Source organism: Chrysemys picta, chromosome 19 (assembly GCF_011386835.1).
Source record: "Chrysemys picta bellii isolate R12L10 chromosome 19, ASM1138683v2, whole genome shotgun sequence".
NCBI classification, from domain to species: domain Eukaryota; kingdom Metazoa; phylum Chordata; order Testudines; family Emydidae; genus Chrysemys; species Chrysemys picta.
Window position 1 is genome coordinate 1,303,077 of NC_088809.1, and position 27,758 is coordinate 1,330,834.

At 40.4% G+C, this 27,758-nt stretch overlaps 1 protein-coding gene and 1 long non-coding RNA gene across 2 annotated transcripts in view; one reads left to right on the top strand and one right to left on the bottom strand.

Moving 5' to 3' along the window:
* Positions 1-17,249, top strand: part of FOXN1 (forkhead box N1) — a 48,067-nt gene extending 30,818 nt beyond the window's left edge. The window contains exons 4-9 of the mRNA XM_024105965.3: positions 567-677; positions 5,167-5,294; positions 6,717-6,813; positions 12,459-12,666; positions 13,313-13,843; positions 16,435-17,249. Of these exons, the coding sequence (XP_023961733.1) occupies positions 567-677; positions 5,167-5,294; positions 6,717-6,813; positions 12,459-12,666; positions 13,313-13,843; positions 16,435-16,706 (1,347 nt within the window). The 3' untranslated portion in view covers positions 16,707-17,249. The remainder of the gene's footprint in view (positions 1-566; positions 678-5,166; positions 5,295-6,716; positions 6,814-12,458; positions 12,667-13,312; positions 13,844-16,434) is intronic.
* LOC112059637 (uncharacterized) lies at positions 7,564-26,305 on the bottom strand. The gene is made up of 4 exons (XR_010593961.1): positions 26,166-26,305; positions 21,575-21,705; positions 12,224-12,639; positions 7,564-11,428 (listed from the first exon to the last, which is right to left on the bottom strand). It is a non-coding gene; the product is annotated as an uncharacterized LOC112059637 (long non-coding RNA).
* Between the last annotated feature and the right edge of the window lie 1,453 nt (positions 26,306-27,758).

Here is a 27,758-nt window from a genome sequence, read left to right on the forward strand (position 1 = left end):
GAGAGGCCTATGCTGCTAAAGCCTGACCAGCCTATCTGCTTTTCTTGGCAGTTTTAGATATGGCTCCTATTCTACAACTGGATTTTCTATAGCAATCAAGCCAGCTGATGCAGTCACTCTAGTTTGACTTTCCTCTGCAACCTATTTCTCCATATATTTTGATTCCCAACTCTCCCTCCAGCTTTGTGCATTCCTTCTATTGACAGCCTAAAGGAGTGAGAGAATGGCAGAAAGAGCTAAGGAGTGCAGGTTATTCTGGTCGGTGAAGAAAAAAGGACAAACAGAAATGATCATTTTCTGGATTTTTCATATTTGTGTTAGAGGATTTTAACAACAGCCCCTTTCTTTCTAAATAGCAACTGTACAAAAATCAATAAGAGAATGTGCCTTCTAACAGCTCCAGCAGATGAAATACATTCCTGTTAATACTTCTCGTTTGAGGAGAAATAAGTCCAAGAAGGGCAGAGAAAACATCCAAAGGCAAACTGGAGACAGTAACTGAAAGGCTCGATGTATTTACACGTCTGTCATTTTCTGTAATAACTCCTTATCTGAATATATTTCAGCGGGATTCAGAGGTCAAGCTTAAGACGCCTCCACTGGAAGGGCAGCCCAGTCTGTACTGTTACCAGCCTCCAGTGCAGCAAATGTACTGTCCCTCACACCCATTTCACCAGGTACGTGCAATGTGTGGACAACTGAATTAATTGCAGGTCCTACAATATACTGGTCTGGTGACTCTGACTATAAAACACAAGAACTGGGTGAACAGTATCAACTAATTCTGCACTTGCTGGGAAGTTCCTACATGAACAGTCTCATGTTGCTTATGAAAAAACTGTCAAGGAGAAATAGATATAAATTAATTTTAAACATTTAAAACACAGAAAAAAATAACCTATAAAAATGTTTTGGTATTGCTTATTTATTCTCTTATAATGACTCCTAGAGAAAACTGGTTCTGTTAACAAGTTAAAAGATTTTACATTTGTAACTACCAGGTCCATCTAAACCCTGGAAACCCACTGTACTCTGACAGTTGCAACAAAAATAAAATATATTTAATGTACCCTCAAACAAAAATACACATAGAAAAATATTTTTAAAATCTGGGTAGTCCACACAGCTTTAAACAGCCAAGTGCTGCTATAGCTACAAATCACCTTATCTGTACTTGATTGCCATAAACCATTTATTTTGCAGCTTTCTCACTATGATAGTGTACACCTCCTAAGATCTGCAGAAGGGGAGCCTACCTCCTGCAGATTTTAGGAGGTGCATAGATGTAGGACACCCCTTGAGTAAGTGCACAAACTCCTGGAAAACCTTAGATGATTCCTTGGGGGTCTTCTGAACTTCTAGCCACTGAGAGACTTTGCGCTCTGAACACCCACAGCAGGTCTCGGGAGGCTCATGGCCCCCTGACATAGGCATTAGGAAGCTCATGGTCCACTGACCCCTATAAGCCCTGCCTTAGCATGTTCTTGGGGAGCGTCCCACACCCCCATAAAACATAAGAGGGGCTATGGGCGTCCCAACCCCAGCTACATCCTCACAAGCCTTGGGAAGTTCATCAGTGCATCAACACTCCTTGGCAGGCTCCGTGGGAAGGAACAAACCTATTAAGGTGTGTAGGAGGTGGGTCAGGGATGGCGCTGTGAGATTCCTAAGGCTCAGGTGGGGAGAGGGTTTAGTGAGCCTCCTGAGGTACACAGGCGTGCAGATAGCAAATCTATGAAACCATGTGTTCCTATTACTATTACCCTTGTCTTCCCTCTGCCTCCACTCCCTCCATTATGTTCTGTACCTACCTATTACCCTTTGTAGTTAATTAGATTATAAGCTCTTCAGGACAGAGACTGTCGTTTACTACGTGTTTGTACAACACCCTGCACAATGGGGCCCTAGTTCTGGCTGGGGTCTCTGGGCACTACTGAAATTCTATTAACAAACAATGTAGAGGCTTGTCCTCTCCTACAGACCTCTGGGGGTCCACAGGACTGGGGCAATGCCCACCATATCTTTTCCCCACCCCTCCCCAAAATTCCTGTTCTCTGCAGCCCCCAACTCCCACACCATGCAGACATCCTACAGTGTGCAGGAGCTGAATACCCTTCCGACAGACCTTAGGAAGTGTGCAGGAGCTAAATATATCCAGGGTGGATTTGGAAGAACAGAAGCCTTGGGGCAGATGTCAGAGAGAATAGGTTTTCCTTCTACCCTGGCTATGTATAAGAAACCTGGCTAGGGCACAATGTCACTCCCTGGCATGCTGCTGTGTCTCATTGGAGCCACCAACTAGCCAAAATTAGCTTCTTAGTTCCCAACAAGCTAGGTTGATATTACAATTTTAAATCTTAATAACTTTTTAAATAATTTTCTCTTTGGTTCTCAGAACTCGTTTCAACCTGAAGAGTTCAGCGAATCATAATTTCTCTATGTGACTTCTTTTTTTAAGCTATAAAGTGGCAAAAAAGCATTAAATTATTTTTTTAATTCTCATGAACAGCTCTTTTTTGGGTTCATAATTCATGAGACCTTTGCCAGATTAACCTCAAATTTAGTAGAAAAATTGCACCATCCAGTGATAGTCCGAATCTACCAGTGTTGAAGTGAACATTCCTTTTTTGTGGAACTGAGAGGAGTGAGTCCAAAACCAGACTAACAATGAAAGCAACTATGAAGCAGCTATACAGACAGTAAAATCAGATTTCAGCCTGCTGTCATGGCACCATTCTGCCTCCACATCATATAAATATACAGCCATACACTGCATGTAACTTTAGCAGAAATACCATTTTGGCTGCTAATTAATCTGCACATTCTTTTCATGTTCTTTATTCCCTATGAAGGCAGATGTGTGACTTGATGCCAATATTGTTACTACATGTTGGCATTAACTAGATTAAAAAAAAACTACAGTGTAACCTCTGAAACACCGAAGGGAGTAGCTGAGCAAGACAAGAAGGGAGTAGCTGGGCAAGACACAACAAGCACTACATGAAAGGAAGTCTCCATCCACCTGTAGGCTGGCACGGTGACAAACCTCTCACATGTAGCTAGTTGCTATTATAATTTTCAGCATTTGCTCTTTTTATATTAATATGATAAAGGTAATGGCAATATATGCTAGCGCCCAAAGATGAAAATGACAGGCATGAGCAGCCGAGGCTGCAAGAGGTAGAATTACTGTCCAGCACCAGACACCAAGGTGTAAGTGCTGCATATGATACAAAGTTTGGGAGAAATAGTATTGTAATGGAATGCTGTCAGTCTTCAGCAGAGCAGAACCACCACCAAAGCTTTGCCCTGCAAACCTCAACTGGAGCAGAGCAATTTGGCTTAATAAAAATGAAACACAAGCAAATGGGGCTTTTAGCCAGACAGAAGGCTGTCCAAGTCCTGCCTCACATCTCAATATAGAGGTGAGAGGTCAGCACCCTCATTAATTCTGCCAATAATTTAAAATGGTCTCCCCTTCCCCTTTAATGGGCACAAGATAGAAAATGAGTCATAAGGAAACACCTTCTTATGGACCTGAAAGTAATAGCAGACATGCAGCACTTACTGACGTCACCCACCCACCATAAAACATGGACACCTTTCATGCCAGTTATGCCATGTCATAAGCAGTACAAGCCCATCATACCAGACCCTTCCCCAGCCTCCAGTCCCTCAAGAAGGAGCAATGAAACCAATAAAACAGAAATAATCTTTAAAACACCCAGTTCTTGCCTCTGGTAATGACATCTCAGTCATTTCCATCTCCGTCTCCTTTCCTTCCAAAGAGCCACTGAAACCAATAAAATCAAAATGACTGTATAAACGCCCAGTTCTCTACCCTGGTAACAACTTTGAACCCAGGAGGACAAGTCAGACAGCCTTTGGAGATGTAACTTACGGTAGTTCCGAGGGCTGCATCTTTGCCCAGTATGTATGTTACTGGAGCAGGATATAGAAAAGTGGAGAAGTTCTCCATGTCCTGTTTCTTTCACTTTTGTTTGTCACGGTTGCAAACAAGTTAATATTTTCAGTAGGTTTCTCTATATGGTTCTGGTGTGATTGCACCTGGAATACTGCATTCAGTTCTGAGCAGCTCAGAACAAAAAAGATACTGGCAAACAGGAGGAAATTCAGAGAAAAGCAACTAAAGTTACTAGGAAACTGGAGGAATTGAACCATTAAAAGTATAGCTTGAGGGGACATGATACCTATTGGCAAATATTTGAAGTGTGTAAACAAGGAGCAAGAGAAATTATTGGTCCAACGAGATATTAATTAGTAATGATAGGGTAAAATTAAGAAAAGAGAAATATAAGCTACATATTAAGAAAAATTTCCTCACAGTGAAAGCTGTCAAAACTATAGAATAATCTACCAAGGGAAGCAGTTAAAACCTCATGGCATGGGACTTTTGAAAGGAGGCGGGATAAAGCATTAAAAGGTGTGCAATTGAGAATACTCCTGCATTTACTGCACAGTTTGTTTTCTCCATCTCCAATTTGCGTAATTTTGTTACAGCAAAAGATATAATCAAAATGGGACGGCCATTGATTCAATTATTTACAATGCTTGGATTGGCACAGAGTTCAAATCTCAAAAATAAGCTGTTTCTTGTTCTTAGGCTGTTAGAGACTTGATAGAATGAATTGCCTCATTTTTTTCTCAGGCCAGTGGAAGAAGATGCTTTGCTTATTTTAGGATTTATTTGTTTTCATGTGTACTCTGACACCACTCATCCTTTAGAAGTTGCATCATCATGTCTAAATTTAGTCAGCAAGCAAGGAAGGCTTTGTTGTGCTTACTCTGATGGCGCAGAATGAATTTGCCCCATTGGGCTTCTGTCTTAGTTTATCTCATCTCCACTTTTAAAAAACATTCCTTCTTGTCCCCAGAGTTTTTTTTAGTAGCTTTAATCTTTTGTCTTATTTTAGAGTTTTAGTCTTTCATGGTGTATTTTATTGTTTGAAGTATTTCATGCTGTTTTGTTTCTTTTTAATCTAGTAATTAATGTAATATTTTATTTCTCTGTGTAGTGCCATATTGGGTTGGTGGAAGGTATCCTCAGAAATATGTTTATTGCTACTATTAATAAAGACAGTTTCTGGGAGTTTCTTGCTTCTTTTGCTTTTAAATCAATTAACTTGTCTTTTATCATGTTGTCAGTATTCGTCAGGAGGCAGTTATCCTGTAACCTATATTACCTCATCACACTATCCTTACCAGAGAATCGCTCCTCAAGGGAGTCAAGAATCCCAGCAGCCTCTGTTTCCTAAACCCATCTACTCCTACAGGTAACTACCTGTTTTTTTCCCAAGTCTAAAAGTTAGGGGAACCATGCTATTTAGACATAGCCTGCCCCCAATACAGAATTTGCAACATAGTGCTTGCTCCCATTTGTTTGAAACTTATGAATCATGAAATGTCCTAAATTCTGGAGCAAAGATAGAGGGAAAGTCATATGGAAAGGAGCTCACAAACATTTCACATACTTTTGAGCACATAAATAAAAAACTGCAGTATGTGTGTGTGCGTGCGCACATATACACTCTTTAGTTTTAATATATAAAATATATAATATTAAATTATGTGTTTGTTTTCTCACGAATATGGGGCTCCTGGCAACTGATGGTTTTTCCAGGATATGAAATAATGCTAATTCTTTTCTGCTGAATGTGGGCAATTAATGGGAAAGACAGGGAATATGTCACACACACACACTCTCTCTCTCTGGACACCACACACACATGCTCGCTCTCTCACTCTCTCTCTTTGGAAACACAAGGGACAGCTGGTAAGCAATGTTTTCTATGAAGTTAGAGTGTTTTCCTTGTAAAGTGTGGGCTTTTTTTCCACTCTTGTACCATCTGCTTTTTTAGTGAAACTAAACCCTACAGCACTAGTGCTGCCTCCACAGTCTTCTCAGTCCCCATTGTCCTGGAGTATCTGAAATAAATTTAGTTGTCCTGCACGCAGGAGGTCCTTTGGTGACCATATAACCTGTATTAGGGCTTTACACTGCCGCCCATCTCCAGTGTCTGTGTGCCATCGCAATAGCATAGACCCTAGCGGGAACTCTTCTCCAGAGGACAGTTTGCCAAAGTAAACTACTACAAGTTAACCTCAAGTTTAAGACCTTTATCATTGTCAGTCTGACATTCCCCATGGGGTCTTTGGCAGCCTACACATTTGAGCTCAGTGTTAACAAATTCACGCAGTTGCAAGACCCACCAAACTAAGTTTGAAAACCTTGGACCTGATCCTACACTTCATTACACTGGTTTTACACTGATGTAACTCAACTGAAGTCAGACCCTTTAGGTGTAGAGCAACAGTTACTGCTGCAATCCTTACACAACATAATGGATAGCCAGAAAATTGCTTGTAACAGCTTCATGCAGCCTTTAGGAATCACCAGGATTCATCTTATTACAGTGAAGATCAAACAAACGAATTGCACATGCTGTAAAGTTGTCTTTTTTTCTATTACCGAGAAACCAAATAATACAGGCTGAAATGTGAAGCTATCATGCCTCTTTATAATAAATTGATTTGTGTTTTATTTAAATATAACTAGTCACATGAACATGATTTTTCTATATATTTATTTACATTTTTGAAAGAGCATTCTAGAATCAGACATGCACTTTCCTGAAGAGAGATTTTCATGCCTGACTGTTCATCTTGCCGTCACTGTTTCTTCTTTGTTCCCAAAGCATCCTGATCTTCATGGCGCTCAAAAACAGTAAAACAGGGAGTCTCCCGGTCAGTGAGATTTACAATTTCATGACGGAACACTTTCCTTACTTTAAGGTGAGCTCTTCATTTTAAAAATTGCTTTCAATACCTTTCTGCTTCCCCCTTTCCTTGAGATCTGCCTGTCAGCACAGGGTAAGAGACCAGGTCCATTCTACTGAAATGGATAGTTGGCTTCTTAGAATACAAGAGCAATATCTAACCAATGACATAGTATACATCTCATAGCCCTTTGGTTTTCAAACTGGGGGGTGGAGGGAGGTGGAAACACGCTGAGGTTATCAGGGGGCCACAAGCAGCAGAGCAGGGACACTTCCAAGTCAGCTGCATCTTGCAGGCCACCACAGGCCTCATCTAATGACACCATTAGAAGGCTGTAGCCACCACTTCACTGTGCTCAGGGAGGGGGCTCTGCTCAAGTTCCAGTCAGGTAGGCAGCCTTGAGGCGCCTGCACTGCAGGGGAGCCAGATTTGGTGTGTGTCTGGTGGGTCTTGTTGTAGGCTGCAGCTTCATGCGTTGGAAAGCAGCAGGGCAAAGGAGAGCCTCCCTGGCAGCTGCAAAATAGTCTCACTGGAGCAGCAGATAAGAAGGGGAGGCAGCGGGGCACCTGGGAACGGCTCCTGACGGGGTGTGGATGGGGGAAAAGGAGAGGAGTGAAGCAGGGATGCCCCTGCCTCTCTATTTCCTGCAGGCACCCAGCACCCACCCACCCCCTGCCTCCCCTAGGCACCCAGCGCCTGCCACCCCCTGCATCTTCCCATGCAACTCAACCCCTGCCTCCCTCTCTCCCCAGCATTGCCAGTTTAGATGGCTGGGCTATCGCTCTCCTGTCTTCCATGGCAGATGGAAGGGGTCGCATAGGACATGAATCTCCGAAGGGGGATACAGCCAAAAAAAAAAAAAAAAAAAGTTTGGAACCTCTGCCTAGTCCATGAGTCTAGTGTGTACTCAACACACTACCCTAGGCTATGCAGAAGGGATGAGTATTGTATAGGCGCAGCGGTTCTCAAACTGTGGATCATGACCCCAAAGTGGGTCACGACCTCATTTTAATGGGGTTGCCAGGGCTGGCGTTAGACCTGCTGTCATAGCACTAGTCCAGAGCAGCAGCAACAAAAGACCATCAATCCCCATCAGCATCATTATAATAGAGTTTAATGCAATGTGCACTCTTATTTTATACTGTTATGTCACAAGGGACTCAGCTATTTGACCAAAAACAAACAGGAAATTAAACAACATGACAGTGACCTGGAAAAGTGTTTTTTTGTTTGTTTGTTTGTTTTTTTAAGGCAGATCACAAGGAATCTAGAAGTTAGACAAAATATGCTGCTTCAAATCAAGGAGTAATTCAGAGTCTTGAATTTGTTCTCTAAAAAAATGACAGTCGCCTTCCCCTTATTTTTAACACCAGGTACATGAATTAATAGCATGCTAAACTATGATGCCTCGTAGCACAATGCACAAATTATATGATCTAAAGCCAAGTATTGCATCTTTATTTGAGGACTATATTATTTTCTAGAAGAATAAATTCAATACATTTCAAATCAAAAAGTCAGTTTATTAAAAACATATCAAAATATAAATTTTATAAACATAACCATAAACACTCCTGTATTTATTCGCTAGTTACTGAAGTTACACTGCCTTATGGTTCACACCAGATTAATAAAAGAAGCTGTTCCAGACCCAATGCTGCTATTGCTAATATAAATACATAGAATTCTTAGGAGTGGGAGAACCTTGCTCCACTAAGTCCCTCTTCCTGTTCCTGCCCTTTGAATGTGTTCCTGATATAATGTAAAATAGCAGTGAAACATCCATCCTTTCCTTAAGCACATTTTTCTGCATATATTCCACTACAGCCTTTGAGCATCAATTCCCCACTCCAGTAACAGTCAGAGAGAAGGTGCCATTTCTGATACCTTTCCCTCCCATTCATGACTCCACAAGATGTCAACTCCTTGGAGTGTGAACAGTTCTTTTCTCATATCCTTGTGTCCCCCCACTTAAGTCACTTAAAAACCACAATGAGAATGAGGTTCTCCTCCTCAGCTCAATCCAAGTGTGCTATAAATAGAATGACAGAGGGTACTGCTGGGACAATCACACATTTTGCAAGAAGAATCTTTTTGCACGTTAGTTTTATAGTCAACTAAATTCCATAATTTCATCCCAAACATCCTTAAAATAAACATAGAAAATGACAGAACTGTATCTTTTACTTTTGGGCAATCAGTTCTAGCTCTATCTAATCTATAAAATTACCAGAGTCATCCACCATACAATAGGTTACTGCCCTATGAACTACTTGTTCTCTTGGAAGTCTTCATCAAGATCCTTGTGAAGTAGTTCCCTTTATGTTATCCTCAGCAGACAGGCAAAAATAGTTTTGTTTTTTTCTATCAAAAATCACTCAGTAGTTACCAGAACATGGAGCCAAGGGGTGGGGAAGCAATTACAGCTGGGGAGAAACCATATAGTACAAATGCACATGGGATCTTGCTGGGAGACATTAGATGACACAAGCCCAGTCAAATTAACTTCTACTCACTGCCACAGCAAATGCAATTTCTATGATGCAACAGTCTCATTTCTAGTTGAAACAGAACAATCCAACTCCTACGTCCTAAAAAAAAAAATCCATTCAGCTAAAGTGGAATTGCTCTTTGAAGTACCTCTCCCTTCTCTTGAGAGCCAGATTTAAAGAGAAAGAGTTTTGCAAGATCATAAAACTCTTTAAACTTCAAGAGGCGGTCACGATCAATGGGTCTGTGCAGAGTAACACTAATTTATGTATAGATAAATTGGAGATAAAAATACTGCCAGTGGTCTGGAGGTTAGAAAAGTTTGTGGTCTGATGGGACCATAACACAAGGTATTTTCCCTCTCTTAAATTCTACACTCCCTCCCACCATACTGCTTGGTGTGAGACAGGAGCTAGTTAGTTACCAGGTTTCAACTGCAGAACAGCAGCTTTGGTGATCAAAGCTCATTAATACTGGACAAGAAAAGTCTTAACTTAAAAAAACAGTTACCAAGAGAAGATGCATCATTAACACATTGTTGGACCATTCTGACAACTGAACTGGGTAAAGCGTTAGATTTTCCCTGACAAGCATCTTTGAGATCTTGATGTCAGAACCAATTCATCGCCTGGCATCACTCTTCAGAACCAGTCCTCTTACTAATAGTTTTAGGAACATCTAAAACAAAAAAGTATTTCAAAGCATGTGCCCCACCCTTTCTGAAAACCTCTGGGAAGCATATGCCACTCCCCACTTTCTCTACTGCTGAGCAGAAACATTAATTATCCTTACTAGGCAGGGACAGGGCAGACATATAATCTTTCATTTATTGGGCTAGAAATAAAATCTCATGTTCTGCTTTTTAAAAAGCTATATCATTCACAATCAAGTATACACTGGACGTAAGGGGAACATCTTTATTGTTTATATTTGGAATTGGTTGGCATCAACTTAAAGATGACCTGCAAAGAGGAACAAAATTGGGCTACTGCCCCTATTTGCTGCTTTGTGGTGGATAAAGACGGCCCAATTTTTCTGCTTGTTTTTTTTAATTAGAATTAAAGTCCTCACTCACCCTGAAGATTCTGATGAACTAATAAAATGGTGATGTCACATGAGTCAAGACAGTGAAAGCTGAGCTATTAAGAGGGGAATGGATTTTTTTCAGATTGGCTAACACACTGTTTTTTTGTTTTTGTTAACATCTATTTAACCTCTGTCACTAATTAATATTTTGAATAAAAGAAGCCCTTGTTAAAGATCCAACACCCTCACCCACTCAATTAAGGTCTCAAGGACACTCAGTAAATAATCCTTATACCACTCAGTTGTCCTCCAACAAAGCTAAGGAAAACCAAATTTTAGATTCCTGATACCACTTCTCTTTTCAAACTTCAGTTCTAAATAGACAGTGATGAAAAAAATCCAGTATGTGAAATTATACCTGTAAGTAAAAGAAATGTCAGATAGAAATGTTTCTTCTTGTTTTGCATTTCTAGGCCTATACAATGGAGAAAATCTTGCTTCTGCTGTAGGTTTTTTCCTTCTACTCTCTCTGAATCTTTGTGATTAAGTGCAGAATTTCCCCTCAGGGCAAGGAGGGAACGGTTTTTATCTCACTGATCAGAGAGATCTTGAATAAAAATGGCAGGGGTGGGGGGGTTATTTTATTGAAGCAATTATATGTATTGTTCAATCTAAGAACCTCCCAATTTTAACAACTGGCTTAAAAATAAAGGTGAAAAAAAGACAGTAGTCAGGTGTGGAAACTGTTTTGCCTCATCTAGAAGGCTAGTGACTCAGCCTAATAGTTATACAATTTGCTAACACACAAAATTACACCCATAGTAACATGCTAAGTCCTAGTTGATGTCTATTGTGACACTCAGGTGAAGTCCAAATAATGTGTAGCCATTCGGTTATTTGCTTGAATTTTTTCTAGATGTTCTGAAGTGGACTAAAGATGAACCTTCTTTGTATAGTTAATTCTTCTTTTGATTTTTGTGAGCTCACTATTGAATGATCCAGTGGCCACTCCTGTGCAAAAATTGCTAGTTGGAACTTGGTGACTGTCCCACAAACTTCCTTGCATCTTAAAATGTCATGTTTTTCCATCACTGCTAACCTCTGGCATATTGTCCTTATAATCCAAAAAGAAGAAGCAACACAACTATTATCAGCCAAAATCTCTACCTAAATATGATTTCAAAAGCACTTTAAAACATTAAACAAAATGAAGGGCAAACTTATTTGTCAGTACTAGGTACTGCCATGTGAAAAGTCATGGGTTTATTCTGGTCTCAGCCTTTTGAGGCTGCAAGCAGCCTTACTGTTTTGAGCTATGAACTTGCAAATCTCATAAACAAGAGCTGGTCAGTACTAGGACAGCAGACCAAAAAAAAAAAAAAAAGGAAAAACTTAGGGTGCTGCAGGAAGTGATAATAGTGATTATGGGCCTAACTGGAAGCCCACTGGAGTCAATGGAGGTCTTTCCATTGACTTCTATGGTCTTTGGAACATACCCTCAACATGTGACACCATTCTCTGTGAATCAGCATTGAACCAATGCCCCACTTATGATAAGTGGCACTGAGCATCTCTTGGATGAGGAAAGGATGTTGTACTTCTAGAAGGAAGGCCTTTTGGGTAAAAGAGAGGTTCTGTCTGACCATACGTGATCATTAAGGATCCAACAGTACTTTTCATCCATTGTAAAATACTGGACATTATCATGTAACTACACTTCATAAAAAAATCGGCTTGAGAATGGGAATGAGTAATCATGAGTTTCTACTCTTGAAAAGTTCCTATCAGAAAAATGTTCCTGACAGTGAGTTCTACATAAGATTGTGGAACAAATTCTTAAGGGAAGTGGTGAAAGAATCATTGCTGGGATCTTTGAAAACTAAACTGGTCAAAACAGACAAATACATACCGGAAACGATCTTGTGAAGGTCCTTTTGGGAAATGAATAGATCTGAACTAATGGCCCTTTTCCAGCTCTAATTTCTTTGGGCAGCCTCTCTTTCAAACCACTGTGTGTTGGCAGCTCTTTACCTTCATTAACAATACACAAAGCTATCCTTTCAGCAGAGAACTTGAGACACCGTAGAGATATATTTGGGAATCTATCTTCCAGTTCATGTCTTAGTTTGAATTTGTTTTTCTAGACAGCTCCAGACGGTTGGAAGAACTCTGTACGCCATAACTTATCCTTGAACAAATGCTTTGAGAAAGTTGAAAACAAGTCAGGTGGCTCTTCTCGGAAAGGCTGTTTGTGGGCACTGAATCCGGCCAAAATTGATAAGATGCAGGAAGAGCTTCAGAAATGGAAAAGGAAAGATCCAGTTGCTGTGAGGAAAAGTATGGCAAAGCCAGGTTAGTAATATGCTGGTGTATTAGTTCTCAAACAGTGATATACTGCCTGCTGCTAAGAAGGGTTCTGTGGAAATATTTTGAGAATCAAGCAATAGAGAAGGATTTGGGTGCTGAGAAGGGACATGATCCATGTCCAAGGCCTCTTGCTTATTAAATGGGTGGCAGCACAGAAATGTAGGATTAGGGCTAGAGTAACAGCTGTTTTTTGCTGAAAGACTTCCAAACATTCATAATGCTACAGACCAAAAGGCACCCTAGAGCTAAGAGGTGTATTCCCTATCATTTCAGTGAAAGATGCATCTCCCTTGACATCTGTCTAATCTTTGATACAAAAGAGACAGAATTAAGCACTGAGGAATAAAACTGGGGTTATTTAGCATGCAACTATCCCATCTTTAAATAAAAAAAAAAAGTACTTTATGAAACACTCACTTGAGATTGATGGGTACTCCCTGGGTCTGTTTTTCCACACTAGGTACCAATCTCATTGCTGTTTTAAGGTTGGCATTTTCTTCTGGTGTTAATTTTCTGAGCAACACTAAAATTCCAGTTGCAACTTAGGGAGACTCACAAGCTCAATGTTGGGCAGGCATTAACAGCCCTACATCAAATTGTAATTTATTTTTGTTCTGTTTTTGTCTTTTAGAAGAACTTGACACATTGATAGGAGATAAGGCTGAAAAACTAAGATCTTCAACAGTGTCCTGCAATCCAACTGGTGTGGCAAGTTCAACAGTTTCCAGACAGATGTCAGTCCAGCCCCATTCTCTGTCTGAGCCATCCCTGTCGTCTAATATCCCACAGCCTTTACACGCTATTCACACAACAGGACCTCTACGTGCCAAGAACCCACTACCAAGTTTGCTTGGGGGGCACCAAACTCCATGTTATACATCACCACAGGTTTTCCCTCAGATCTCACCTACCTTAATGCAACAATCACCTGGTATCCCTCAGAGCATCTTCCCTTCTGCAGATACTCAAATTGAACTTAGAGCACAACCTAGCACCACCCAAGACTCACCTTTGCCAGCCCAGACCCCTCCCATACATGGTATGAAGATATTGACAGAGCACTCCACAGCCAGGACAATGCAGGACACACTCATGCAAGAAGCAGACATGAGCAATGATATTGATGCTCTTAACCCTTCCCTGATTGACTTTGATCTCCAAGGTAAGTGCCTGATATTTCACTAAATGTTTATTTGCTATTTGCACATTTATGATATCAAGACCTAACCACAGAAGAAATCTCCTTTTCTCCTTGCATGCATGAAAAAGCAACTACTAGACAAGTGCCATTAGTTCTTTTCTTGGGCTACTTGTCCTTTCCACAGCCAGAGAAGAGCAGTTCACTAGGATTCATTATCTCATGCAGTATAGAATTTAATATTACTTATAGAGAATGTTACCTAGAGAAGACATCATTTAGAACCACAGCTTGGAAAACTGTTTACTCCCTGCAAAATCTGTGGTCCCTAAATACTGCACAGTAATGCAATATGTCAAATGTAGCCCTCCACCTCATCACACATATTTCCTAAGTAAAAAGTATCCCAGACATAGTTATTAGATGAATGTCAGATACAATATCACATAAGAACAAGAAAACATGTTTTTATTTGAGTGCATGGTACATAATTTTTGGTTGCATTCACCCTTATTGTTACAATCCTCTTCCAGTTTCTGGCTAAAAAAAAAAAAAAAAAGCAACTTACTCCTTATGCAATTTACCACAGATATTTGGGTGATCACCTCACTAACCTCCTAAACGTGGTAAAGTTTGCTGAAATGATTGTGTAGTGCAGACATCCAAGCTCCTGTTCTCAGCCAAACAAATCTTCCTTTGACTAGATATAGTGCTCAAGGCCCAAATCACCCTTCCACTGCAAAAATAATAATCATTGGAAGAGCCAAAGTTAGGTGAAAAATCTATGGCTTAGAGGCTGTAGAGCTCCTGATGGATCATGCCATAGGAAGGGTAGGGTTTGCCCAGCTGCAGGGGACAAGAGGCATACCAAACATCCTCATGGAAATACAACAGAGTACAGCAGTAGAAACGGAAGAGGCACAGTGCAAGCCTGTGAATCCAATAGGGTTGAGTGCACATCATTATCATGGCAAGGCACTGGTGCAAAATATTGTTCCAGCTCCATTGACAACAAGATCTAAGGCAACAGGGAACAATGGTATCAGAAGCTGCCAGACCATCTCCAAATGATCAAAAAAACCTGTGGCGTATAGATTTCTCCATTAGTTACTGATGACTAAACAGGTGGATTTCTAAGTGCACCATTCTGCACATTTCCAAATACAAAATTCAACAGTCCATTCCTCTCTCTTGGCTCCTCACCATTTCTAAATACCTTATTTTGTGTGTACACATATTTGTGTTCCCTGTACTCTGTACCTTTGACCCCCCTGGCATGCAGCCACCAAGCACAAGCGCTGCTGTTGCACAGGTTTTTCAGCCATTCCATCTTAAATTACTTTCCTTTCTCTACTCTATGGCCTTTTTTATTCTACAAAATGATCTGGCCTTGGGTTTGGGGTTTACTGTCTAATAAGTAATAAATGAGACTTGTTAAGTTGTCAAACATCTCACAAACTTAAGGCCAATACAGTCTTCATTTACATGGAGTACGTCAAACTTATTCTAGGAAGAGGGCTAAATTATATTTCACATTATGATGCATAAACCGTAGTTACAAATTTAGGGAGATATACTCCCCCATATCCACAGAAAGTCTCCCACAATAAGTGAGTGGAGAATATGGCCCTCATGCAGTAGCTAAACTTTTAGTTAGTGTCACCTTTGCGTTCTGCATCATTCAGTGAGAAACGGCAGTGTACACTTTTAGGACAAGCAGCATTTCTGATGTTTGCTTATTTGACCATTCATACATGCAGTTACTTGATTTGACCACATAACTGCAGTAACTCCATGTGCAGATTAAGCACACAATTGTGCACCAACATTATTTGAAAGTCTGTCCCATTGTAGTTTTGTCTACACTGAGCTGAGGGAAGGATTTCCACCCATGCTAGCTCTTCCCATCACTCGCCAGGCTGCAGCTACACTCGATTTTAAGGGCCTATTTACACATACGAGGCTCCAGTGGTGCAGCTGCACTGCTGTAGTACTTCAGTGAAGATGCTACCTAAACCAATGAGAGGGCTTCTCCCATTGGCATAGGTAATCCACCTCCCATTGGCATAACACTGTCTACAGGTCAGTATAGCTACATCGTCGCTCAAGGATGTGGTTTTCCACACCCCGAGCGACAGTTTTACCGACAAAAGTTGCTAGCGTAGACCAAGCCTTAGTTCCACCAGAGCTAATGTATGTCTCCTCAAGGTAGGAATCACACCCCCAATCTTAAAGTGTAGACATACTGAAAGCATCATCATTAGTTGTAAAAATCAATACCCTGCTGAGATGAATGGGGGGCAGTTTGCACTTTTAAAAGCTGTTGCTTCTTTCAGTTGAAAATTCATCAGTTCACATTTTCAAAGGCATGTTCACGACAATATGGGCTAGAAATTAGTTTTAAATGAAAGTATACATGCCGCTGAATGTGAATTTGTCAGCTGATGCTGTAAAACAGTTCTTGCTGTCTGTTTTATCTCACAAGTGCTCAGTAGTAGACATGATGCACCAAGAGTGCACTCACTAGTATCTCTTACATAAAAGAAACAAGCAAACACGCGCACACACGAAAGCTGAAGACGACATCAGTGTGTTGGTTTTGTTTTTTGTTATAGGAAATCTTTGGGAAGAACTGAAAGATGACAGCCTGGCTGTGGATCCCTTGGTTCTCATTTCAACATCCCCAATCTCCTCTCAGTGCTTCCCTTCTCACTATCAGATGGATAGTAACAGCAGCAGCAATACCCTCACCACCCAGAATAGCACTCCACATAGCAGCTTACCCGACTTACAACTCACTACTCTTTACTCTGCCTTTATGGAACTGGATACAGTGTCCACAGCCTACTTGAATAATTCTGGATCCAAGCCTATAGCACTTGTGTGAACCACAAAACAACCCAGTTACATTATTTTTGTCCCAATACAGTCTTAACAGTCATACTGTCTTACTTACTCTTAGCACCTTCCGGTAAAATAAATCAGAACTGTGTCCATTTGAATAAGAACTATCTTTTTTCCCCAGAACTGGTCTGCAGGAAATTCAAGACTGCTCTCATACTATTGGTAGCGTATTTTTTTAAATGTTGAAAAAAATATGGCTCACTAGCTTAAAGCCAAAGTGATGTCGACCAATACAGCCATTAATAGCTTAATCAAGCCACCCATCTTTTGTATTTTCATAAACCAAACGAGCACCTGGAGAAAAGAAACAACTATCAAATATTTTTATGAAAGGTATTTTCAACTTAATGCGTAAATCAAGGCATACAGAAATAAAATCTTCTCCAAACACTTTTCTGAAGTTAGTGATGTCCACAACTTCTGCTGCAGACCACTACAGAAAATGCACATATTAAAAACATTTTCACAACCTCCTCAAAAGAAAGTTTGGCTGAAAGACACACATATACTGCAAACTATGCAAAAATTATGAGAGGATTAACCTCCTGACAAAATAAAACAAGCAATAAATACACTGTAGCAGGAAGTTTCACACATTTTAATGTGTTTAAAAAGGAATTAAAACTTTTTTTAAAAATAAAACCAACAATTTAGTCGAATTTTTACGTGGCGGGAAAATTATTCATATTTAGTCCCTATTTTTATCCAGATGGGTCGAGGAGGAGGAGGTATTTCACAACCTTTGAATCAAGATGTTGAAGAATACACACAGAGAACCAGCCACAACATTTTTGTGAAGTACTGTTGCATTGGATACTTTCTATTAAAATAGGATTTGAAATGGTTATTAAAAGTATGGTGTCAAGAACTTTTCAAATCATTTCAAATGAGATAGAAATTATATTTAAAAATAGCTATACCTGATTCTGGAAGAGGAAAAAAAGAGCAGCAGAAAATACCAGGGAATAATTTTTGTATGTAGAGGAAGGGTCTGGACAGAATACCAAATCATAATCCTTTGTGGATGATTATTTTTTCTGATATAATGTCCATAGTAAGTGAAACCACTTTTGTCTCATGGAATCATAGAATATCAGGGTTGGAAGGGACCTCAGGACGTCATCTAGTCCAAACCCCTGCTCAAAGCAGGACCAATCCCCAACTAAACTTCTTTTCAAATTAAATGCTATTTAAATTTTGCATCTGGGTGGTCTAGTGCAGTGGTTTTCAACCTTTTTCCAGTTGGGGATCCTTCTGAATTTCAAATGGAGGTGCAGACCCCTTTGGAAATCTTAGACATGGTCTGCAGACCCCCACAGGTCCACAGATCCCAGGTTGAAAACCCCTGACTCCAAAGCCTTCCGAAACAGATTCTTTATGGGCCTATCAGGGAGTCTACAGGTTTGACTGACATGACCCTTACTCTATCTACTCACAGGCAAAGCGAGCAGAGTGAGAAATACAGGAGAGTTTGCCAAGCTGCCCAATATACAAGGCAACATGGGGAGTACTAGGTAAATGTACCAGAGCTCGCAGGATGCCTTCTTGACCATCCAAACGATGATAGGAGAAAAACTGCAGGGTTTGTTACTCCTTTGTTAATGGCTGGCAGGAAATAGAGATATGAGGGGAAAGAAAAACTGTTGCATCAAAAGGAGCTGCAGAAAGGCACAGAATAAATTGTGGGGCAATGTCTTGACATTGTATTGTGATGTCTGCACCATGAGATTTCATCAATGTGAAGACAGGGCCACTTCAGTGCACCAACCCTAATCTAATCACAATGTGAGAACTTCTCTCCAGAATTATATTGTGGCTCTCTGCCATTCTATTGGATGACAGAGTAGCTTTTGTGCTATGCAACATTGAGTACTATTTGTCTAATGGAGCTTCTTTACATCTTACTAGAAATACATTATACCAAATGGTATTGGCTCTTAGCACAAATTATGATAGATTGTTTATACTCAGGAAGAGCTATGTTGCAGCACTTTTTGTGCATTTCATTCAACAGTTTGTGTATTCAATTCACTGCACTAATATACTGAAGTTAAGTTTGGAGGGAAAAGTTATAACTTGTATTAAAAACTGCTGGACTGTCACCCTATTTGTGCTCATAGCATCAGGGAAAAACGAACTGGAAGTATTTTCTGCTTAGAGAATCAGGGGGTAGCCGTGTTAGTCTGTATCTACGAAAACAACAAGGAGTCTGGTGGCACCTTAAAGACTAACAGATTTATTTAGCATCCGAAGAAGTGAGGTTTTTACTCACGAAAGCTTATGCCCAAATAAATCTGTTAGTCTTTAAGGTGCCACCAGACTCCTTGTTGTTCTGCTTAGAGAGGCATTGCCAAATAGTTTAGTTGACCTACTTTATTCTGGAGTTCTCCAGATTTCTAAATTAAGTCGCCAATCCTGCAAACACTTAAGCGCATGTATAACTTTACTAATGCAAGTAGTCCTGTGACATCAGTGGGGCTACTCACTTAAATAAAGTTATACACATGCTTTTGAGTCTGCAGGATTAAGGCCTAGAGTTTTCTGGACTTTGATTAATCTGTCCTGTCATTCTCCCCTTCCAGGATTAAAATAGGCCAAAACGTAATCTGGGTAAGAAAATTACTTTGTCTTGAAGCTGCCAAATCCAAATCTTTAAAGGTGATACATTATTCTAAATATCCATTTGAAAAACATATATTACTATATCCATCGATTTAAAAATTCACAAACACACACAATTGTCATGCTCTTGTGCTCCTTCTGCAGGTTCTACAGTAGTATTTAGCTAACACAATTCCTTGAGTTGTGCTAACATCACTGATAATAGTGGCAGAAAAACAAATAATCATCATGAAACACTGAGCAGGCCAGGGGAGAGAAATCCATATTTGCCTGAATTAAAAGGTTAAGTGTTGTAGAAAGACATTTTATTTTCAAACTTCTAACAGATTTAGAAACCATGGAAAATTCAGAAACGAGAGTTATTCACTTTCTTAGTTTACCTAAGAAAGCACCTTATACAGAATACAGTTAAGCATGAATTCAGTTTTTAAATGCCTGTTTAATTTCCTGGGTCCTGGCAATTCAGAGTTAGACATTTTGCTGAATGTAACTGAGCAAATATGCATGCAACTGTTCCATTTATCTTTTGAGGGCAACAGGAGATGCAGACTCAATTACATTTTGAGAGCAAAGACAATGGCTCAGTAAAGAGCATGTTTAAAATAAAGATTATTTAGCAAATAATGTTACTTTTCAGTATTAAATTTGAAGTAATATATTATACATATTCACAAAATAAAAATCACATGGGCCTTGAACTTACCAAAAGAGCAGCTTGCTCAGTTCCTTGTGTCTGTATGGTGTCCCATTTACTTCAATGGGACATTGCAAAGCTTTGCCAGTGCAAAACACTGTAGGATTAAGACCATAAATCCTGATCCTGCAAAGCATTTAATAATCATGTGTGTAATTTAGCTCAAATGAGTAAGTCACACGTTTTAATAGCGTTTCATGATCAAAGCCTAAGCATCTGAGGGCCCAAACTTGTATACTTACTAGTTGGTGTAGGCAGAGATTTTCAAATGGGCTGAAGGGAGTTAGATGCACAAATCCTATGACTTTCAATAAGAGTTGGGTGCCTAACTTCTTTAGGCCTCTTTGAAAATTCCAGCGGTAATGTTCACTACTTCATTTGAGGTCAATGGGATTGTGGACAGCAAAAAGTACTACGCAAGTGTTTGCAAGCCCTACAAAACTAACAATCTTTCCAATATTTTACATTTTACAGAGTTTTTTCCCCCCAAGATAATATATAATAAAGTAACAAAAAGAACAAACAACAGAGGTACTAAAAGTATAGCCCTGTCATTCTACATCGGAACAAGACGAAATTGTAATAAAAATCTATTTGTGACTAAAAAAATCCCCAAAAACACTGCATATGAAAAAGATTTTTTTTAAATGATAAATTAGTTAAGGGCAACAGTGGCTGGAATTTGCCAGCAATGCATTAAATATCAACTATAAAGGCTCCAAATTCAATTATGGTAAAGATTTAAAAACAGAAAAACTAAGTTCAATTTGTTTTAAACTTTTCAACACATGGGCACAACCAATTCACCTACACATTGTGAACTGTTAAGATTTGAATTTAATGGGCCAAATCCTCCTCTCAAATGCACAATGTATTAAGTCCATGTGGCTATTGTGCTTGTTGCTGCAATATATTCAGTAGTTTTCTTGTACGTCTAGCAGTATTCCACACTTTCTGGGTGATAGAATAAATTTTCCAAAGAATGAATAGGTATATTAAAAGCAAAAGAAAAAACAGCTTATTGTTTTGTTTTCCTTGTAAATTTTTGTGTAATGACTACTTTGATGCATTATGACTGCACTAAAGTAAGTTATCTTTGCTATAATCTGTTTATATAAAAATATTTATTGTAAGCACCTTAATGTTTTATCCAATGTATTTCAGTGTTAAAGTGGTTGAATATTATGCAAAATTACAATTGATTATATGTTTTTTCTCATATTATAAAGAATAATGTTGGGAGGAAAAAGACTGCAAACTATTAACGAATTTGAAATTGACCACTCTTTCAAATTGTGACTTGTTTTTTCTAGCATAACATATATCTAAAGGTCTTACTGTTTTGTTTCAGTTCAGAGTCTGTGACTCTGGTAGCTGGGAAAGTTCCCTTGACATGGGATTCTCTCATCACACACAGATACTATATACCAGAAATGTAGGGCAATTATTAAAAAAAAAAGGGAAAAGAAAAATCAGAGACGGTATAGTTCCCACCTCAGTACTATTTGGTTTTGAATTTTTTTTTTTAATATTACCTCTGATGTGATGCAGCCCAGTATAAGTAGACTCTCTTTTCTTCGAACGCTTAATAACGGAACCACAGTTTATGATGCATCGTACGTGGACATAAGATTTTCCAAAGGTGGCAATTCTACTTTAGTGTCTTCTGTAAAGAAATTTTTTAGGAAATTAAGGAGAGGTGGGGTTGAGGGGACAATATAAATTCCATATTTTTTCCTGCCCATGGCTAGTGGTGTTTGCTCACTAGTCAACCTGGACCAAATGTATTTGTAGATACCAGTTTTTCAGGGGAAAAAAGAGTAGTCTTCTAAAAATCTAAGTGTACTTAGCATCACAAATAGCTCACTAGAAACAAAAGGACTTGCTTATGATTTCCTTCTCCAATGGTATGACTAGGAAGCATTTGCATGTAAAAGTTTAGTATGTTTTTAAAACAGTCCCTTTTAAATGCCTGATTTAAACTTCATAATCTCCCTAATTGCCAGTTTATTTTGGTGCTAATAACTTTTTTCTGATTTCTTAATTTTTCAAAATTCTCTGAGCTTTTAACTTTACAAGAATTATGGCTAAAGGAGGCTGCCACCCATTCATTTCCCTTTTTTTATTTGTAAAACTACAATCTCAGCTGAGGAACATTCACCTGTTTTATTGTCACTATCCACCTTCCAGGATATTTTCAATTAACTCTCTTTGCATCTCACTCAGATACCTGTGCTATATATAAACCACAGTATCTGGTCAACATATATTATGGAAATAGACAAAATTTTAAACTGGCAAATTAATGTAATTTTATGTATCTTGAATATTTTTCTCTGTACACAATCCTCGACACTCAAAAGCATAATTGGTTTGTAGGTGCTTTCAAAAACTACCAACCAAATCCCACCACATGAGCAGTTGATTCAATTAATCAATATTAATGTTTCCATTTTTTGTAATACTTGAATAAGATTATTTTATACCTGTGCTCAAACACTTGTACTTAGCTACTGCATACCAAAAATAATAAATACTATTAAATGAGTGTTTGCTGACTTTCTGACAATTCCTAGTCTAGGACAAATAAAAATAAGCTGTTTACAAGCTCAAGAGGGAAACAGACCGTTTGTCTTTTCCCTGCTTCCCTCAACTCAGTAATATAATTGGAAGATTGAAGAAGTTCTACACTGAACTAATTGATTCTTCTGTTAAGGCAGCTAAAATGCATACAATTTGAACCTAGACATTTATTGCCATATGGAGAAAGAGGCAGGAGTATTTGCCTGTGTGAAGAGTGATAACTGTGGCAAGATACACAAATAGTTCTGACTCACAATTAATCAAAATCAACAGCAATGAGAACAATGTCAAGGCATTTTAAAGTATGTGACCTTATTTTCCCCTATAGTTTTATAAAATCTTTAAACATAAAATTTTGCAGAATTCAAATTGTTGAATGGATCACTCAGGTGATATAATAAGAAATGGGATAAAGACCCTCAATACTGATCAAAAGTTACCACCAGTTGTTGATGGTCTATGTGAAATGAGTTGATGGACGTAGCCTCATACCCAGCACATTGTGTAGTTCAAAAAAGTACTGCAATCTGTGCAACATTCCGTATGTGTAATAAATATTGCTTTGAACAGTGGTTACTGAATATGTACTGTAGCTACTTTTTAAACCTAAATAATTTTTACCCATTTTAACAAAATATCAAGAAGTATTAATGCTCATTATAGATTAATGGGAAGTAAAATTTCACATTTTAAATCTAAAATACTTTTGAGTTGCTTGCAAAAACAAATTCAAACTCACAATATTTTATTAGACACAAAATTAATCAATAAAACACTTATTATTAAGAGTATAACCACTTACATTACTTCATTTTGTTGGATACTATAAATGCTTGGGGCTCAAAGTGATATCAGCTAAAGGGGTTAAAGAGAAGATAATGTTTTAATTAAATACATTTTCAAGTGTATATTTCTTCCATAGTGAATGTTAGTATGGAGCCAGGCTTTGAAGGAGATGAAACTATGGCCTCTTCAAATAAAGATCCCCTTCTTCAAGGCTTTGGTCTCTGATTAGAAAAGGAATTTTATAATGCCACAGTCTGTTTTGTCATACATTTAGTACCTTACTCCAAAAGTAATAGCACTGACTTCAGTGGGACGAGTTGCCTATTAAGGTACTACTTACGATTAAGGGTATTAGAATCTGGCCCTAAATTGACAATGGGAGAACTTTCTTTGGCCCTTTGACCTATTGGCAGGTTAGTGAAGAATATGTTTTTGTATATATTTATTTTTATTATTGAGTGCTGTTTACTTTCTCATTCACCTGTTTTCCTGTATTAGTAAATACATACTTGCACCAAAATATTTATGCTTGGATAATACGCTTCACATGCAGCATCCATAAAATTGACACAAGGCTGTTCAGCACATCTGAACATATATGCTGCATATAGCACGATACACTTATAGAAACATAAGAACGCTGCAGAAAATAAGATTAGTATAGATATTCCCCAGGTCTGAGTTCAGTAAAATTTATACTGGCATTTCTTCCACTGATGTAGCTGCACCAGTGCAAACTCCTAACACAGAACTGGTTTACACTGATGCAACATGATTTGTGCAATACAACGTACCCTAGGGTAAATTCCATGAGTGCAAATTGTTCTGCACTGGTGCAAACAGCATATATTCTAGGTGTTTGAGTTGTTAATTGAAAACCTGATATGGCTAAGGCTTAACAGTTTGAATTCTCCCACTAATAATCCGGAATTTACATAACTAACTCCTTCTGGCATTAGTGGAAGGAAAAGACGGTCAGTTTAAGTTTCCCCTGTATTGACAAAATACTACTTTTAGCTTTCCTAAAACTACAATGAAAGAATGAACTAACTTACACTGTACAAATTTGGGAAACCAGGCCAAATATACATGCGATATATAGCATAGGAATACAGTACAATATTACACACAAATCAAAATAAATTCCCTCCCATTAAAAACAGCTAAACTTCTGAAAATCTGTAGCAATAATTTTGATGCAAAGTTTATGTTTTGTGCACCCATTTTCCCCAGGTTAGGAGACAATTTAATTTGTTTTTCTTCTTGATACAAATTTTTCTTTATTCTTATTCTAATAGTCCTTGGATGGGGTCCTGTGGGTTTAGAACCTGTCCTTTTTGTTGTATCTCCACTTTGTTTCTCTTAGCTAATTCAGCAGCTGCCTGTCTGACCATGTTTTCTTTCTGGTCCTTTCTTCTCTACAAGCTCCAAAATGGCACTGGATAAATCCAGGTCTGCAAACAGGCTGTTTTGTGTTGATAACTAGTTGATGGATTTGCATACTGTTTAGCCCTTGACTCCTTGTAGACATTTTTTCAGAGGTATTTCCCTCATCCTTGTGTCAATGCTGAAAGACTGTATCACTAAGTGGTATCACTAAGTTTTTTTCAAGCTGTTGTGGTACTAAATGAAAAAGTAATTGATTAATTATTCAATTTTTTACTGACATCATAGCTTCTGCTCGTATAGGCAGTAAGAAATCAAGGTAGGACACAATCTAGGAAACTTCAGCATGGCAGTGCAGAGGATTAGCAAAATAGGTCAAACTATCCAGAACTCTGAATTTTTACTGGAAAGTACTGTTATATGAAGTGGAATAATTTTTCCCAACACTCTCCTCATCAAGAAATTCACTGCAGTTTTTACTTTTCTTAGTGGGCATAATATAGATGGTGTGTATGCTCCCTTTATGTAGCCGGGTGTGTTTATATTCAAACGGATCCATCTACAGCTAGTCAGAGTGTCAACAATTTTAATTGCCCCCACCCCAAAAACCCTGTATTTTCTCCTTAGCGTCTTTAAGTATAGCTTCTTTAAAGCCAGGCACAGGAAAGAGAGGAGCATAGATCCCTTCCTTCCTGCAGAGCTGAACGGCAGTCATTCGGACAGCATGAATCGTGCCCCCGCTAAAAACATGACAGTAGCTTCTAAACGCGAGTAAAACTCAACAAGGGCCGCCCGCCTTTTCCTCGCGTCCGACGCCGGAGCCTTTCGGGTGCACGTGCGTCATGTCTGCACTTTTCTCTCCAGCCGGGGGCCGGAACTGACCCGCCAATGAAAGCGGAGACTCTCCCCGAACCGCGGGAGCCCAGACGCGAAGGCCTAAGCCCAGCACCAGCAGTGGCAACATGGCACGTGTCGGGCACGAGCTGTCGCCGCCCAGCCGGTGTCCCCCGCCGCTGCTCGGGGAGGCGCCAGGACGGCGGACGGGAAGGGGGCGAGGCGCGGGGAGGCGGAGGCCCACCGAGCTCGCGAAGCCCTGCTGAGGAGGGCGGGTGGCAGCACACCCCTCACCCCCGCGGGCTGTTTTCGCCGTTGTTTCGCCCGCAGCCGGAGGGGTCTCCGGGCCGCTCGCCGCGCTCAGGCACGGCGCCCAGGGCCAGGCGTCCACACACCGCCCCTTAAATCCAGGGGCTTCAACACCCTCCTCCCCCCATTTGCCACCCACCAGCGCCTGCCTGCCAGCCTGAGGGAGCGGGAGCGTTCAGGCAGCGCTGCCCCTCACAGCCGGGCTCGCTCACATCGCCCCGCCCTCACCTCTCTCCGCGGGAGGAGCAGCGGCTCCTCAGGCTCAGCGCGCCAATTTCGGCCGTTGGGGCTAGCCTCCGCACGCTGCTCTCTGATTGGCTGCCCAGCCCCTCGCGCTTCCCCTCCCCCCGCCGGCGGCCCGTTGGGATTTGAACAAAAGCGCGGGAAAGGCGGTTGGTCTGCCCTTGGCTCGCCGGGGAGACTCGCATGATGAGGGTGAGAGATTTCAGCCAAGTCTCCCTCCCCGCCCAGGGCGAGCGCCGCACCGTGCCAGCTTTCCGTGATGTGACACCCCTTCCCCAGCCCTGACTCTCCTCGAAAACTGGCACAAACCTCGCAACGAGCTGCACGCCCACCCCAGGGCTGCACATGGGTCCCTCTGGAATCGTGTGGGGTTTTAACTCTTTATCCTTGTATGCCTCCCCCCAGCGAGGTGTGGGGGCTGTGTAGCGAGCGCTGAGCTGACCCGAACCAACCGCCATGCCAACAGGCCAGTGGCAGGCAAGACACCAGTGCCTAGCTTGCTAGCAGGAGGCGTGCGGCCTTTGGCCAGCTCGATGGGCTCATTCTGGTAGTTGCTATAGCTTTGTATAGGATGGTTGCTGTTAATGCTTTTAAAATCAGTTTTAAAAATTAAAATAACCTTAGGGTTTATAATGGTCCCTGTTGCCTTTGAAAATTACTGCTAGCTAGTGTGCGATGCTCTCCTGTACTGCCGATGGCACTCCTGAGGGCATTCTGTGCCAAAACTTTAACAAGTCTGCACACAATATTTTAAAATTCTGCAAATGTTATTTGTCAAATAAATGTGGAGGCTCCACCATGTCATTGGGGAGCACAGGCCACTGGCAGCACAGAGGTGGGAGATCACTGTGCAGCTCCCCCTGGGATACAAACTCAGCGGTGAGAGTGCACCCAACCCTGACACAGCGCAAGGACCAGGCCTGCCCCAGAAATACCCCAGAGCTCTGCCCCTCTGTGCCAGGTGCACCGTGTGTGGGCAGGTCGGCTCAGCAAGGCAGGATCCAAGTATGGAGGGGCTTAGTGTTGGATCCAGGTGTGAGTTGAGAGGGTTTTGTGGGGGGCAATCTGGATGCAGTAAGCGCGTGAGGGGAGTTTGCAGAGCTTCCTTCAGCCAGGAGAGAAATCTGAGGGTGGGTCTAACCCGGCCCCGAATGCCATGCAAGGGAAGAGGAAGTCCCGTCCTCCCCAGCCCAGCTGGGACTAGCAGCTGAGCCCACCGCAGGGTAGGAGCCACCCCAGCCCAGCCCTGCCTTCTGCCCCACAGTGATTTACCTCTCTGCCGGCTGCTCTGGGCCCCTGAAACATACTGTGAAGAGATTATTCAGAGGAGGACATTCTCAAAGGCTGCACAGGAGATGTTTTAAGGTAAGTCTAGGAGATTTGGAATTAGTTTTCAGAATGAAGGTTAATTAAAATAAAATCCGTTGTTCAGTTAGAAGCTATTTAAAAGAGAGAAATGCAGCATATCCATTGCATTGTCAAAGAAGGCAGTTAGATTGGTTTGACATGATTTTAATTGAAAGATCCATACTGGCTATTCCTTATAACCTTGTTATCCTCTACCTGCCTATAAACTGA